The 13,967-nt window shown below is 35.3% G+C and overlaps 1 protein-coding gene across 9 annotated transcripts in view; it reads left to right on the plus strand.

The window, feature by feature from the left end:
• ANKS1B (ankyrin repeat and sterile alpha motif domain containing 1B) overlaps positions 1-13,967 on the plus strand; it is a 408,171-nt gene that overhangs the window by 195,878 nt on the left and 198,326 nt on the right. For all 9 annotated transcript variants that reach the window (XM_071423209.1, XM_071423211.1, XM_071423210.1 and 6 more), the window contains one exon: positions 1,895-1,967. In XM_071423209.1, the coding sequence (XP_071279310.1) occupies positions 1,895-1,967 (73 nt within the window). The remainder of the gene's footprint in view (positions 1-1,894; positions 1,968-13,967) is intronic.

Genomic DNA, 13,967 nt, shown 5'->3' on the forward strand with positions numbered 1-13,967 from the left:
GAAGACACTGTTATTGTTTCCAGTTTCAGAGACAAAATGAAAAGTGAATATTCCATACTGCAAACCTCAGAGTGAATGTCACAGTGTACTTCATGAGAGTTCAACAGCTAGCACAAAATGCAAAGCATTTCTGTTCAAATGCTGCCCACTCAATAAAGTCTATTGTTTCCCTAGTGAATGAAGTTAACCAGAAGTAACTCGGCAATTTTTGTGGCACTGAAATTATTGTCTGCTAAAGCTCTCACCGCTGACAATATTAGTATTGGTAAAATCCTTAGTAAGTGTGCCATTTGTTTACATATTTGCTAATTATTTCCACCATGGCAGTGCCCATTAGCAAGAGCCAGGAGAAAATGGCAGCAACAGAGAGTTGATTGGGCATTCTACAAACCCTCCTTATGTATCATATCCTCTAACTAGTGTGTAGCCTATGTGCAAAATGCTTGGCACATACCTGGCTGCTGTGTGAATTGGGAATACTCTTATAGCAGCAATGAATTCAGAACTACTAACAGAAATTTCCACACTGAATTTGTAGTGCACATGCTTGCTCATATGAGAGGTTTTTATTTTAGGTTTAGAATTCAATTTAAATTAATTTTTAGATACCATATGTTTAACTTTTTTCCCTGTGCTGAATTTCAAGAATGTAAATGGTTCTTCATAGACACAGAAGTACCCATCTCAGTGAAGTAAATTAAGAGTTTGAAATGTTTGGATCTTTGCTGCTCCTACAGAGAAGAGAGAATTTCTCTTTAAAACTACTACAGTGGGAAAATTCATCTATCTCCAGGGTGCTATTGTGTTCAGAAAGAACCCCAAGTTTGATTATGTGGTTGGTTGTTTTTCTAGGAAAATGTTTCAAGCTAACCTAAGTGTCTGATTTGTTAGGATATTGAAAGTCACTTTTGTAAGGGAAATACTCTCTCAGTGAAGATGTACTAAGGATATCAGGTTTTGATCTTTACTACTTGGATATGTTATTATAAAATCCTGATTAGAATCAGGTCCAGGTTGGCCTTTCTACATGGTCATCAAGGTTTGATCTTAAAAGTAAAAAAGTGCCATATATATATATATATATATATATATATATATACATATATACATATATACATATCTATATATGTATGTTTAAAGTATGAATGCTCAGTCTGCAGATTCTGTCAATTTCCAGACTTTCTTCTGTCACCAGTGACTAATATATACTTTTCCTACTAGTCCTAATATTAAGCTTAGTAAGGTGTGTTTGTCTATCTTCTTAGTCCACAGCAACCTTTTGATTCACTTTTTGGTTTGTCCTGTTCTTACAGAAAGTAAAATAGATACAGTGGTTTTGACCTAGTAAGTTCAATGACGCATGTGAGCAAGTTTTGGGATCAGGGCAGTGTTGTTTCACAGAGAATGTTGTTCTGTTTTATGTGGGGACACAACTATGTTTCATACTTATTTAGTGCCCTTGGGGCAGATGGAAAGAAAAGGGGGCTAGGAAATTCTCTGGAAATATTAATTGAACAATTGATCTAATTGTGTGTATTTGAAATACTTTGGAACATACAAAATATTTTTTATTCATTAATATTACTGCTTAAATAAACCACTAGTGGGCATATCTAGATGACCAGAGTCATCAGTATGTAAGGAACTTTACCATGGAAAAAGATATACTAATCCTAAGCCTTAGTTTTTGCTAACATACAAAATTGCAAATCAAATTGCAGTCTCCAAATCAAAGTGGAGGAATTAATTGTCTACCTTTGATTTATGCATTTTTACATTTTTAATTTTTTTTTTCCTAATGAGGGTAATAATGCCATAAATCTATGCATGAAAAACTAAAATAAAATACTGAAGATGGGATCCCACAAATTTTTCACTGTTCTCTCTTTTGTAGATTGATAAAATCATGAGTTCAATAGATGCTGGAATTAATACTGGACTGGGGGAGATGAAAGATCATGCTACAAGTAAGGAAAAACAAGCAACTATTGTTTAATTTTGATGTAATTGTCCATAGGGAAAATGTGGATAAGACATTGCTAAGTAACCCACTGTGTTGGAATAATTTGTAGATATTTGAATAACCATGAACAGAATCTATGTTGTTTACTGTTAGAGATGCATTAGGCCCAGTGTCCTGGAGCTGTTGCTTTAAATAGCATATTGGAGTCATTAATGTTGTTTTGAAATCTTACCAGAAAAAATACTCCATTAATGTCTTTGTATTGAAGCCTTTCTTCTAGGGGGGTATTTTACAATCTTTTTCAGATGAGGTTTTGTATGGAATGATGGAACTCTAGTATATATAATCCATTTACTGCCAACACTTTTTTAAGTATTGCATTATATAATGCTGCTTCGAAGAAATATTTGACAGGGCTGAAAATGTTGCTGACAGACAGTGACTGGTGTTAGCAATGATGGGAAAATTTGAAAACCTCTGCTACTGAGAACCCTAAGTCATGCTTAGCCTGTTGGTCTGTCAGCATAAACCTGTGCAACTGTGCTGATAAGAATTTTTAAAGCATTTTATTATGTCTTCTCCCTAACTCATGGAGGGAAAACTGCCTTGCATGTCCAAATAATTTAGTCCTGAGGCAAAGCTGTGTTACTCAGCTGTACTGGTACATCCCTGCTAAAAATTGCATTGGGTTTATATATAGGGCAGGATGTTATGTACCTTATCACTTAAAATTGGGAAAAGGATATATTTGAACAATGGTCCATTTCATGGAACATAACATATATACAGGATGAAACTGTGTCTTATCAATTAAATATAATTGACACAGCTATTTTAACAGTAGCTCGCAGTGAAAAGGGGATCTAGGATAAAGAGAAAATAACTGATTTGAATGCAAATATAATTGCAGATAAAACAAGCAAACTCAGCTTATTTTTTTTCTAAAAAGAGTAAGGGGCAATATAATGATAAATGCTAGGCATGTTGTTCTGGCAGTCTGTTCTTTGTGCAACTTGCAACGTTGGAAAACAGAATTGTCCATAGACAACCTCCACATTAGGAGACAGTGAATAATTTCTGAAGAGATTATAAATAATTCAGGATTTTCTGTGTCTTATATTTTATCATGGTAATTGTACTGGGTCTGCTGGAGATGGAGTTATCTTTCCCACAGCAGCCTTCACAGTTCTTTGCATGGGTACCTAGAAAGGTGTTCACCTGTCAAACACCCTGGTGCTCACCCAGCACCAAGGCTGCCTCTCCAACATTCCCCCCTCGCCAGTGGGAAGAGGGTGGGCAAGGCCTTGGGAGAGAACATATCCAAGACAGCTGACTCAAGCTGCAAAGGAATGTTTCACACCATACAGGGCTGGACAGCAATAAAAGCTAAGAAAAAGGAGGGCGAGGCTGGATACCACCTCCTAATAGGAAGTAGAGAATAAATATTTTGTTTTCCTTTGGTTTCACACAGACCTTTTCTTTTGTTGTATTAAACTGCCTTTATCTTGACCCAAAGGGTTTTTTTCTGTCTTATTCTCTCCTGTGCCCTGTCCTGCTCAGGGCAGTGATGGAGTGGCTTGCTGGGCACCTGGCATCCAGCCAGGGTCAGCTTCCCACAGCAGCACACAGGCACCAAAGGCAAAATTGGATGTAGGGTAAGAAGCTGCAGAGCAAGTAAAAGCCATGAAAGGGAGACAATAGCAACAGTATATGTTTGAAAATTTCCGTATTTTGGTGATGTGTAAATACTACTCTATCTGTTCCCATGATTGATCACTGCTTTTCATTTATTACTTTTTTAAGATCAGAAAATACCTTACAACTCTTGTCATCAGCCATTTTGTACTTCTACTGCATACCTTTTATTTCTTGACATAGAAATATGGCATTTAGGGTTTCAACCCTTGCAGATGGCAGAAGATCAACTCTTTGCTTCTTTTCCCTGTGTGGACATTGAGTCCTTACTTACTTTCTATTCAGTGTGCAGCTTTCTAAACACAAACTTCTTTTTCTTCTTTCCTGTCAACTTCTTCACAGTCTTTAGCTAGTTTAGGATGATAATTTGATTTTGCTCTTAATTAAGATATTAAGCTATGATCAATGAAGTACAGCTATCTTTCCTTAAATTTTATCAATTTTGCTTTATATGCAGCTTGCAATAACGACATGTCTTTCTACTATAGACCTGAATATATGCAGCTTCACATGTATGTCTTCCACTTTTCATTCCTTTTGGCCATTTCCAGATTTAGTCAAACACAATTTAGGCAGCAAAGCAAAGGGAACTATTACTGAATCAAATGAATTGCATGCATCAAACATGTTATGTGGGATTCACATTCCCGGAACCTGAGAGAAGCAATGAGAGAAGCAGAGAAAAGAATGATCAAAACAATTCTTATCTCATTTGCTGCACCTGTGTTGTGCCAAAGTAGAATGCAATATGGAGATTGTTTACCCAGAGTGGTGGTGTTTTGTTTCCTTGGCCTGTCAGGGCCAAGTGCGTGTTCAGACTGTCGGTCAGCAGACAGTCACGAGATTTTGTTGAGTTGAGTGCTTGTGCAGTTTCAGTTTAAATGTAGTATAATATAGTGTAATATAGTATAGAATAATATAGTATAATATAATAAAGTAATTAATTAGCCTTCTAATATCAATAGAGTCAGATGCATCATTTCTCCCTGTAACGGGGGTCGCCTTGATTTACTATAATGTTATACTTCGAGTACATTATTTTTTATTGCATAATAACCAAGTAATAGATTATCCAGGAGGAAATAAGGAGTTCTTACTTCTCACTGCTAGCAGGCTTCTCCTTAAACATAGCACAATCAAAGGTAATGATCTGGCCTATGCTTAGGAATAAAAATTAAGTAGTATGGTATCACATAATATAATTTTGAAATACTTCATCATTTTATGTATAAATATGAGGGATTTTAGTTTTTACTTGAATATATGTGGAAAAAGCTTATCCGTAAAGCTTAAAAATAATATTTTTAATGTTCAGAGTGTGTAAGTCAAAGAAACTTCTACTGTTGAACTGTAAGCATCTGGATCATTGTGCGCTGTATTCAAGCAACTTCACTTGCCTAATAACTTTTTAGCAAGTAACAAAATTCCTGGTAATACTGAAGAGTAAACGTAGCTTCCTATGGAATCCTTCATTTTAGTGTTTGATTAATCCTGTACTTTATATTATACTTCAGTATTATAGTTATTAGTATTATAGTTCAGTATGAACTGCTAATAAAACCAAAAATATGTAAAATTCAAGCACAAATACTAGATCAGTCATAAAGAGCTTTTTGTACTACATAGTATCTCATTCTTAGTGGAAAATATTTGAGAGGAAATATCTTGTGCGCTCATAATTAAATAGCTTTATTTAAAATTAAACAGTGATGACATCTTGTGATGAAATTCTTGAATAGACTTGCCAGAACTTTGGCCTATATTTTCCTAATGGTAGTATCTGGAAAGACTTCTCTTGGATCTCCAGGGAAATCTCCTAAGAAGCAATTAGAGGACCAGTAAAAGGAGAGATTTAAAACTGAGTATGCTCATGAGGATTTCATCCACAGCATGCATTCAGGAACAAAAAAATTAAAGCAGAGCTTTCCATTTGGTAACAGAACAGGTACTGGAGGAGCAAACTTAAAACTACAGAGAGGAAGATGACTGTTGATGTCCTCTGACAAATTAAAAGCAGGAGTGCTGACCAGGAAACAAGTAAGAACAACTCTTGATAACTGAAAAAAGCCCCAAACACTAGCCCAAGGAATAAAAAATCCCTGTTGCCCAGAGGAAATGAAAGGTGCTGCTGGCTACTGGTCTTCTACTCAAGGTGATGTGGAAACATCTACAACACCTGGCACTTAAATTATGGCTTATGTGTTTCTTCAGAGAGTCACATTTTTCCAAATCACAAAGGATTCCACCAATAATTAGCATAGGATAAAGAATAATAATGCTAAGAATAATAATGCTAAAAATTATTCTGCTAAGAATTATCCTAGCAAATCAAATGCTCTTATCAGGCTCTATGGCAGTGAATAAAGAAGTTGAAGATTCAAGATAATGTCCAAGTTTAGCATCAGTCAGATAGACCGTAAATGTAACTCTTCTCTCTCCTGAGAGAAATTTAAAATGAGAACCATTTGGCAAGAACAAAAATCATTATCTTAAATGAGGCAACTTGAACATAGGTCTTGTCCCTGGGACGATTTAAAACAAGATTAAAGAAGTGACTAGAGAAAGTCATGGGTCAGTTTGCAAGGTATCTTAGCTGTTTGCGTGCTAGTGGTAGAATAACAAGGAACAGAGAAGAAATAACTGAAGAGTTAATGAGGAAAACAAGAATTAATTGAATATTACAACAAAATTTACATTGTAGGTACTTTATCAAATATATCACAATAGTAGTACAATCATATAGAAGCAGGGAAGAAGAGAGGAACTTTTAGCTTGTATTTCAAAACCAGTTGCTTTGAAATCCCAAAAATAGGATTAGATAGAGCTTTTAAATATCTGTTGGTGTCCAGGGAAGCAGTGAAGAATATATTTGTTCTTGAGTTTTTTCCAAAGACATTGGACATTATAGAAATGGAGATTTTTTATTTGCCATTTTTGTGTAAGAAATTACATTGACAGACTGCCCAGGGGAAAAAAAGCTGAAAATGGTAGATATCAACAAATTCAGAAATTTAATTTTAAGAAATATATAGGGCACAGGTTTAAGACAAATCTGTGGGGGTTTCAATAGAAATCTACAAAAGACCATAGTACAATCTTCACCAATGTGAAGAAAAGAAAGTGTAAAAGACCAGCTGAGCTAAATTTTCATCTCTCCTTCCACCTTAGGCAAAATGAGGAAAATTTCTCTTAACTAAACATGGTGGAATAGCACCATGTACCATGTGTGTAGAGACGTGTCAAAAGTGCCAAAGCACTCATTGAGAATCAACTAGCAAGATTCAATATAACATAATTATATTAGTGCATTAATAGATAGAAGAACAAGGAGATGTTCAGTACCTTAGAGAGCTCCTGGAGGAAAGGAAAGGGTGCATGGAGTAGGAGCAGAGAAGGGAAAAGCACACCATGATTTTTTATTACATGAGTTTTCTGTAGAGGTTGTCGGTGAATATATGACATCCACAGTTAATCCTAGAGCTAAAACCTCAATTGTAGATAAGGAAAGAACAGACTATATAGGTTAGGTTTCTTAACTGTCTGCAAAACTTAGGCCTATTAGTGGATTTCTGTGAGATTTCATGAGGGATGTATCAGGTACCAGAAGACTAAATAAGAATAACATAGATCTTATCTTTAAAAGAGGAAAGAAAGAAGAATGTGAGGAATTATTTTCAATTAATAAACAAGTCAATGAACAGATATACTTCTTTAAGTAGCTAGAAGAAATAAGTAATAAACAATATGGATTTGCCAAGAGCAAACCTATTAAAGCCATCTAATTCCCTTCTGGGAGTGGATAGGAAATATTAGGTAAGGGAAAATAGTAGATGTCCAGTATTTGGACTTCCCTTAAGGTTTTGACGCTGTCTCATTTGTCTTTCTTGCAGATTAATTAAGAAAGCATGAGCTTGATGAAAGTAATGGTAGGTCAGATAGATTAATCTTATTCTTAATGTCTAAATTCAGACTTCTGGAGTGTGGACTGCATTGAGCACATGTGAGCCATTAATGCTGAGTTAGATAAGCAGGCATTTTTTTGTTATTGGTCATCATGTCTAAATGTCTGAAGCATGCAAAATGGCATTGGTGTCTTAGAGGAGCTCCTCAGATGTAGCTGACTAAAACTACCTAAAGTGAATCTCCCTCTGTTCTGCAGGACAAGATTATAAAGGTGGTATAGTGAAGCATCCAAACAGATTATTATTATTATTAGGAGGATTATAACTTTGGTTACATCCAGTAGCATCTGTAAGACTTTTGAATAGTTGCTAGAATGAGAAAGAATAACAGTTGGGATATAACTGACCTTGGCTTGAGTCAGAATGTAATAGATCACTGGTTTATACCCCTTTGAGTCTATTTCATAATGATTCTGTGACTACTGTGATAACACGATTTAGAAGGAGCCTATCTACAAAGTAAAGTAAAAAGAAGACACACTAAAATTTCATATTTTCTTTGCCTAATTATAAACAACTTTTTTCCAACAGTAAGTCTTTCAAGACATACACAGCAGTAAACCTGTGTTAGTTGTAGCTTGGTAGCTGTTTTGTAGGTGTCTCAGGTAGCTGTGTGCAGATGTGACTCAGGGTTTACTTATATTTGCAAATCACTTGGAAGGGAATAATAAAAAATAATCTACTTCAAAAAAAAAACCAAACTAAAATAGGTAATGGATATCATATCATCATCATGATTAAAGCTAGCATTGTGTCAAATCAGGGAAGTTAAAATAATGAGTAAGAAAATAATTGTTGAAAGTCATTCCACATCAAAATAGTCAACAATCATTTTAGTTTTTTGAGAGAGTCACTTATGTCAAATATGTTCTAGCACATGGAGGGTGATTTACAGTTTTATAATTCTACTGATCATAAATTCTGTTTTGGATGCTGTCCATAAATGCACTAAACAGTTGCTGGGTGTATACAAGTCAGGATATTTTTGGTCAGCTGAGAATGTACCTACCCTTGAGTGCTCTCGTTGTTCCACCTGGAGGCAGAAAGGGTAGAGTTTACTGAATTACCTTAATTTTCTTGATCTAAAATTTTATTTTGAAACATACTGTCATACTTTTTTGTTACAGCTGAAATAAACAATTCTTATTGCATTTAGGAAGATTGTATTTTACAGGGTTTCGTGTTGCCCTTTTGTGAGAGCAGTGCCTATTCCTGTGCTTGGAGATAATCCTAGCACCACTTGCAGCATCTCTGCCTTAATATCAATATCAAGGCTACAAACCTTGCTCAATGACACAATCTGAGTGCTTGCCTTTCAAAGATTAATGTTGCATTTTACTGGAAGGGGTATATGAAACAGAATCACACCACATGAGAAAAAAAAAAAGACTTTCAAGGAAACTAGCAAATCTTGTGGAATATTTACTTTAGCAGTATGTATCCCCATGTGTACAGCTTCAGAGAGATTCATGAGTTGGCTCTTTTAGGGCTGCTTTGAAACCAGAAGGACTCTGCAACACTGAAGGCTATGCCTGTGTTGACTGCATTAGCTGTATCTCATTTGAAAGCAGGACTCCACTACATTGTGCTGTATTCTGAATAAACCTACAATTCCACTTTATGTCAAGTTTTTTGTACAAAGACGTTATTGCTTCTCAGTGTGCCCGCTGTATGTTTGGGGTTCAATGTCATGTATCCAAACTTAATGCCAAGGACTGACAGTAGGTCACAGAGCTCTGAATTAGAGTACATTTTGTAGTGTTCTTTCTCAAATCTTCCATCTCAGGATAAAAGTTGTAGACAGTCATCATATGAAAGTTATTTTCTTTGTTTATTTACCTTCTCTACTGATACAAACAAGGCTGTTATTGATGATTTCTTTGCAGTATAGGGAAAATTTTAAGAAATTTTACTTTTCAGATTTGTGAGGGAAATTACTTTGAGCACAAAGGTTGGGAAAATAAAATAGACATGACTTCACCAGCTTAGGAAAAGATGGAATCAGATGGAGCCATATCCAGAAAAGCTGACTGAGAAGAGTAAGGGTTCATGTTGCACCCTGTACAGCTGTAAGACAGTTGAAATTGGGCAAAACCCTTGACTGCCTGAAGCTACATGCTTTGGTTTCCTGTCTTCCCCCTGTTCCACTGCCACTGCTCAGACATGAAGCCTTCATCATCCCTACAGTGGTTCTGCCTATAAAAGCTAATATATTAACTGAAAAGTCAAGCTTTCTTTTAACAAATGAAGCCTTGTTAGGCTGGTCCTTTTCTGTTTGCTGCCATATGGTTGCAGTTTTGGCAAAGTGGTTTTCCTCCAAAGCTGTTAATATCCTCCCTCCTCCAAGAGCTGAAAACAGATAAAATATAAGTACTTAAGGCAGAATTTTAATTGGATATGTGTAGGCACGTTGGCATAAGGCAGATTTCACAGTGGTACATTATAGACTTAAAAGTATATATTTTTTTTTTGTAATTCAATTCCTGTTTTGCAGCATTTACCTTGTCCTTTTTAAATCTCTATTTGGTTAAAATAAGATATTTAATAAAGTGGACTTAATTAATAGATTTTAATAAAATGAGCCATGAAACTTCTCTCTAAGAGGGACACCTCTTAAGTTTACAGTTTTGAGCACATAACTATAATTTTGCCATAGCCAACCACAACAACCAGACAGTACAATAAGTTCTCTCCCAACTTCCCTTTGGAGCTGATATGCTGTGCTAAAAGACCAAAATACCTGTAATCTCATAGCTGGCATAAAAGACAGAAGGAACCTGCCTCTGTAGCTGATGAGACGAGGCAGCTCCAGCAGCTGGTGTCTGCTGCCCGTGCTGTTTGATGCTTCCTCAATAGGAAATACACATGCAGTCTGAAATTACTAAGCTGCAAGTCTTTGAACTCTTTAGCAACAATTATAGGACTGCAGTTCAGGAAAGAGAGCCACACATTTGTGTTTGGGTCTGCCCTTCCTTGTATCCCGTCAACTACTGGAATGTGGAATTTTATTTGCAATGGCAGAACAGCTGGGGGGAATTTGCATAAACAAAGTTAATATGCAATATTACAGAAGGCAGAAATGACATTTCTTTTAGGTAAGATGGTTTTCAGTCAGTCCCACTCTTGTATGGAGCTCAGAACCCAGGAGCAAGGAGGTGTGCATGTGTGTGTGGCCAAGTTGCTTGTCCATGGTCACTTCTGTGTGTTGTGGTAGGCTGACTGTGGCATTCTTAGTGTATCTGTTGGTCTTTTTGATTAGGACAAGCAAGATTTTTTTCCATAGGCCTTCAGGAATCAACCTTTGCTGTGGTATGGCCCTTTGGATCCAAAATTTTCTTCAGCGGCACTCACTGTTTTTTCTCAGATATTTTAGGCCATCCTTTTGGAATAACAAAAAGATGAATATCACATGCAATGTGCTGTAGTGTTGTTGCTGTAGTGCAGGGTCTTCTGCTGATAAATTGTCTGAGCTGTTGTTTTATCAGAGCACACTCCTCCTCTTGACAGGAACATATTCCCTAGTGTTTTACCACTGCCAGCAGTGTCCTTGATTATCAGTACAGACCATGCCTTTAACTCTTTGAGGCATGTGTTTTCTGTATTTTCTGGTGTTTTCACATATGCATTTCTGCCCCTGCATTATTCATACCAATCTTTCTATTTCTGTTAATAATATCTTCATTTCAAATTATTTGAATGGCAATTTAAATCTATGCAATTATCTAGATTATAAAATAGTGGAGAACAGAAGGCATATAGCTATAAAATATTAGAAAGAAATATTTTTAGCATTTATTTACTGAGGACATGATAGTCTGAATGTATTGCATGTCACTGAACTTACCTAAAGATCATACAAATTCTACAGAAGTTATCACATATATTTGGGGTAATTTTTTTTTTACTTCTACGTCATAAAAACCTAAACAAGAGATAAAAATGTATCTGTTTTAATGATGTATTTAGTCCCAAAACAAACCTTACAGAAACTGGGCGAACTGCAAGATAATTGTAGAGTTTTTAGCTATGTTTTATAACAAATGCAATGGGAGTTGGATGCAAAAGCCGCAGGCATTTATTTTATTTTCTTATACTCAAGTATTCCTATTATATTAGCAATTTTGCCCTGTGGTGTCTTTAAATGTAATATTCAGCTCTATATTCTTCATAAACCTTTTCTTTTGAAACAGCCTACTACAACAGAAGACTCAGGCTAAGCAGAAAATAGAGTAAAAATGTAAGTCATTGGACCATATTTATCAAAGTAGTCTTTAACTCTGATACATTTTCTTTTTACATTTCCACTCTCTCTAGGAGTGCCAATCAACATTTACCTTTTATCTCTGCTCATGCTTTTTGTGTTCAGCATTAGGCTTCTTTTTCCAAAACTGTTGGAAAGCAATTGGGTCTTTATATTCACAGACTTGGATAAATTATTTCTGTCATATGTCTTCTAGAAGGAATAGAGAATATTGATAGCAAACAAAGAATCTTAGGAAAATGGAACTATAATGTCATAAATATTGACATCCATCAGAGAGTAAATGTATAGCTTAATTTTTGTCAATTTTGGTGTAGTCTACTACTGCCTGTCAGACCTGGTCTGCAACAGAACTGTTTGAACAGAGGAGTCTTCTACAAACTCTCTTTTAACTGGAGGATTGATATGTCATTTTGACTGACATATGCTGGGACTTTTCAGTGGTACACATCAGATTTAACATGCTGTTAAAACAGCATAGGAAATTAAGGCCCTATTTCAATACGAAATTTTCTCCTTTTTAAAAAATAAAAATTAAAACCATCAGCAGTCTACTGTGCTGTACCATTATTTCTGAGATACCAAACTTTTTTTTTTCCCCTTACAGAATACCAACAATTTATTCTTCTTTGGGAAATTTTTCGGATCTAAAGGGGTTTTTTTTATTTACTAGAAGTACTTATTCTCAGAAAGAGGAATGCATGCTGAATCCCTACCATGTCTTCTTTTATTTTATTCTTAAACTAATAGCTAATCCATCCATTCTATTGTTAAATATGGTTAAAAAAGAAGTCTTTATGACCACACACATGAAACAGTTAGGTACAGTTTGAATGCTACTCAAATCTATGGAAATTCAAATAGTGTGCTTACCACTGTTATTAAAGCCTTGTTTCAGTATTTGTAAAATATTCTCATATTTTAAAATATATATATAATTTCTTTCTAGAAGAAGTGAGAGGTACTGAGTTATAAAGAAGATGTGTATGTTAATATGTCATGATATAGAGCTATATTATATACACTTCTACTATGTTTTTTGAGATAGAGTGCAGAATGGTACGAATATATAGAATGCAAAACAGAAAAGCAGATTTTCAGTGACTTCCAAGGGCGTGAAGCTCAGAAATACTCACAAATAATAGTAAAATGGAGAGTTCATTATTATGATGTTTTAGTATGTTTGGGGACAATGCTTAGAAAAACTGTCTGTTTCTCCACAGAAAATCAAAAGTAAGTGAATAAAAGTTATTCTCACTTTAAAAGTTTGGATATACCTGCCTAGGGCCCTAATCTTACAAAATCATACTGATAAAAAAAATCATGTTAGATCTCAAATTAGTTTGTTGTGAAAGTTGCTTAAAAAATAGTATTGCTCACATTACCTCTTGGGTTCTAATGGTAGTAAATGGGTTCCTAACACTTAGCTGGATTTAAAAACATTTCTGAGGATGATGTTAATGCTGCACTCTGCTATTCCTGGTCAATTCTCTCATCTGTCAGACCAGTCCCTCAAGTCACTGAGATGTATAGAATGTATGTTTTCCCACCATGGGGTTGAATATATGTCTAAGCTTTGCCCATCTAGATAAGAGATAAAAGGATCAACCAAGGAAGATTATGGGATTCAGAACTTGAAAAAAAAAAAAAAAAAAGGATTGAAACACTTTCAAAGTTATTTCCAGTAAAACTGAGGTCTTGCCTGTTTCTCCACTGAACCACAATGGTGTGGGGGAAGTTTCCACTTCCAATTTCCACCATTCCACTTTCCAAAAACAGTTTGGCTGGATTTCACAAAGTTAATGCCAGAGTGCTTGCTGGTGTGCCTAAAAAGTAGCAAGCCAACAATGCCCTCATTCTATAATGCTCTAATAATAATCTTACTGTAATTCCAGAGGTTAAGAGATATTTTTTTCAAGACATGATAAATTATGTGAAAAGAATTATCAGATTACTTGAAAGCTTTAGAAATCACATGTTTAGGTTCAGCTTTTTCCTTGATGTCTAATCTGAACCTTGCAACTATTTAGCCACTTACACACATGTATGTTAATATATTATTCAATTTGTTTGACTAAATTGAACA

This window comes from Agelaius tricolor, unplaced genomic scaffold, assembly GCF_023055355.1.
Source record: "Agelaius tricolor isolate 1412-34295 unplaced genomic scaffold, bAgeTri1.0.p SCAF_3, whole genome shotgun sequence".
Lineage (NCBI taxonomy): Eukaryota > Metazoa > Chordata > Aves > Passeriformes > Icteridae > Agelaius > Agelaius tricolor.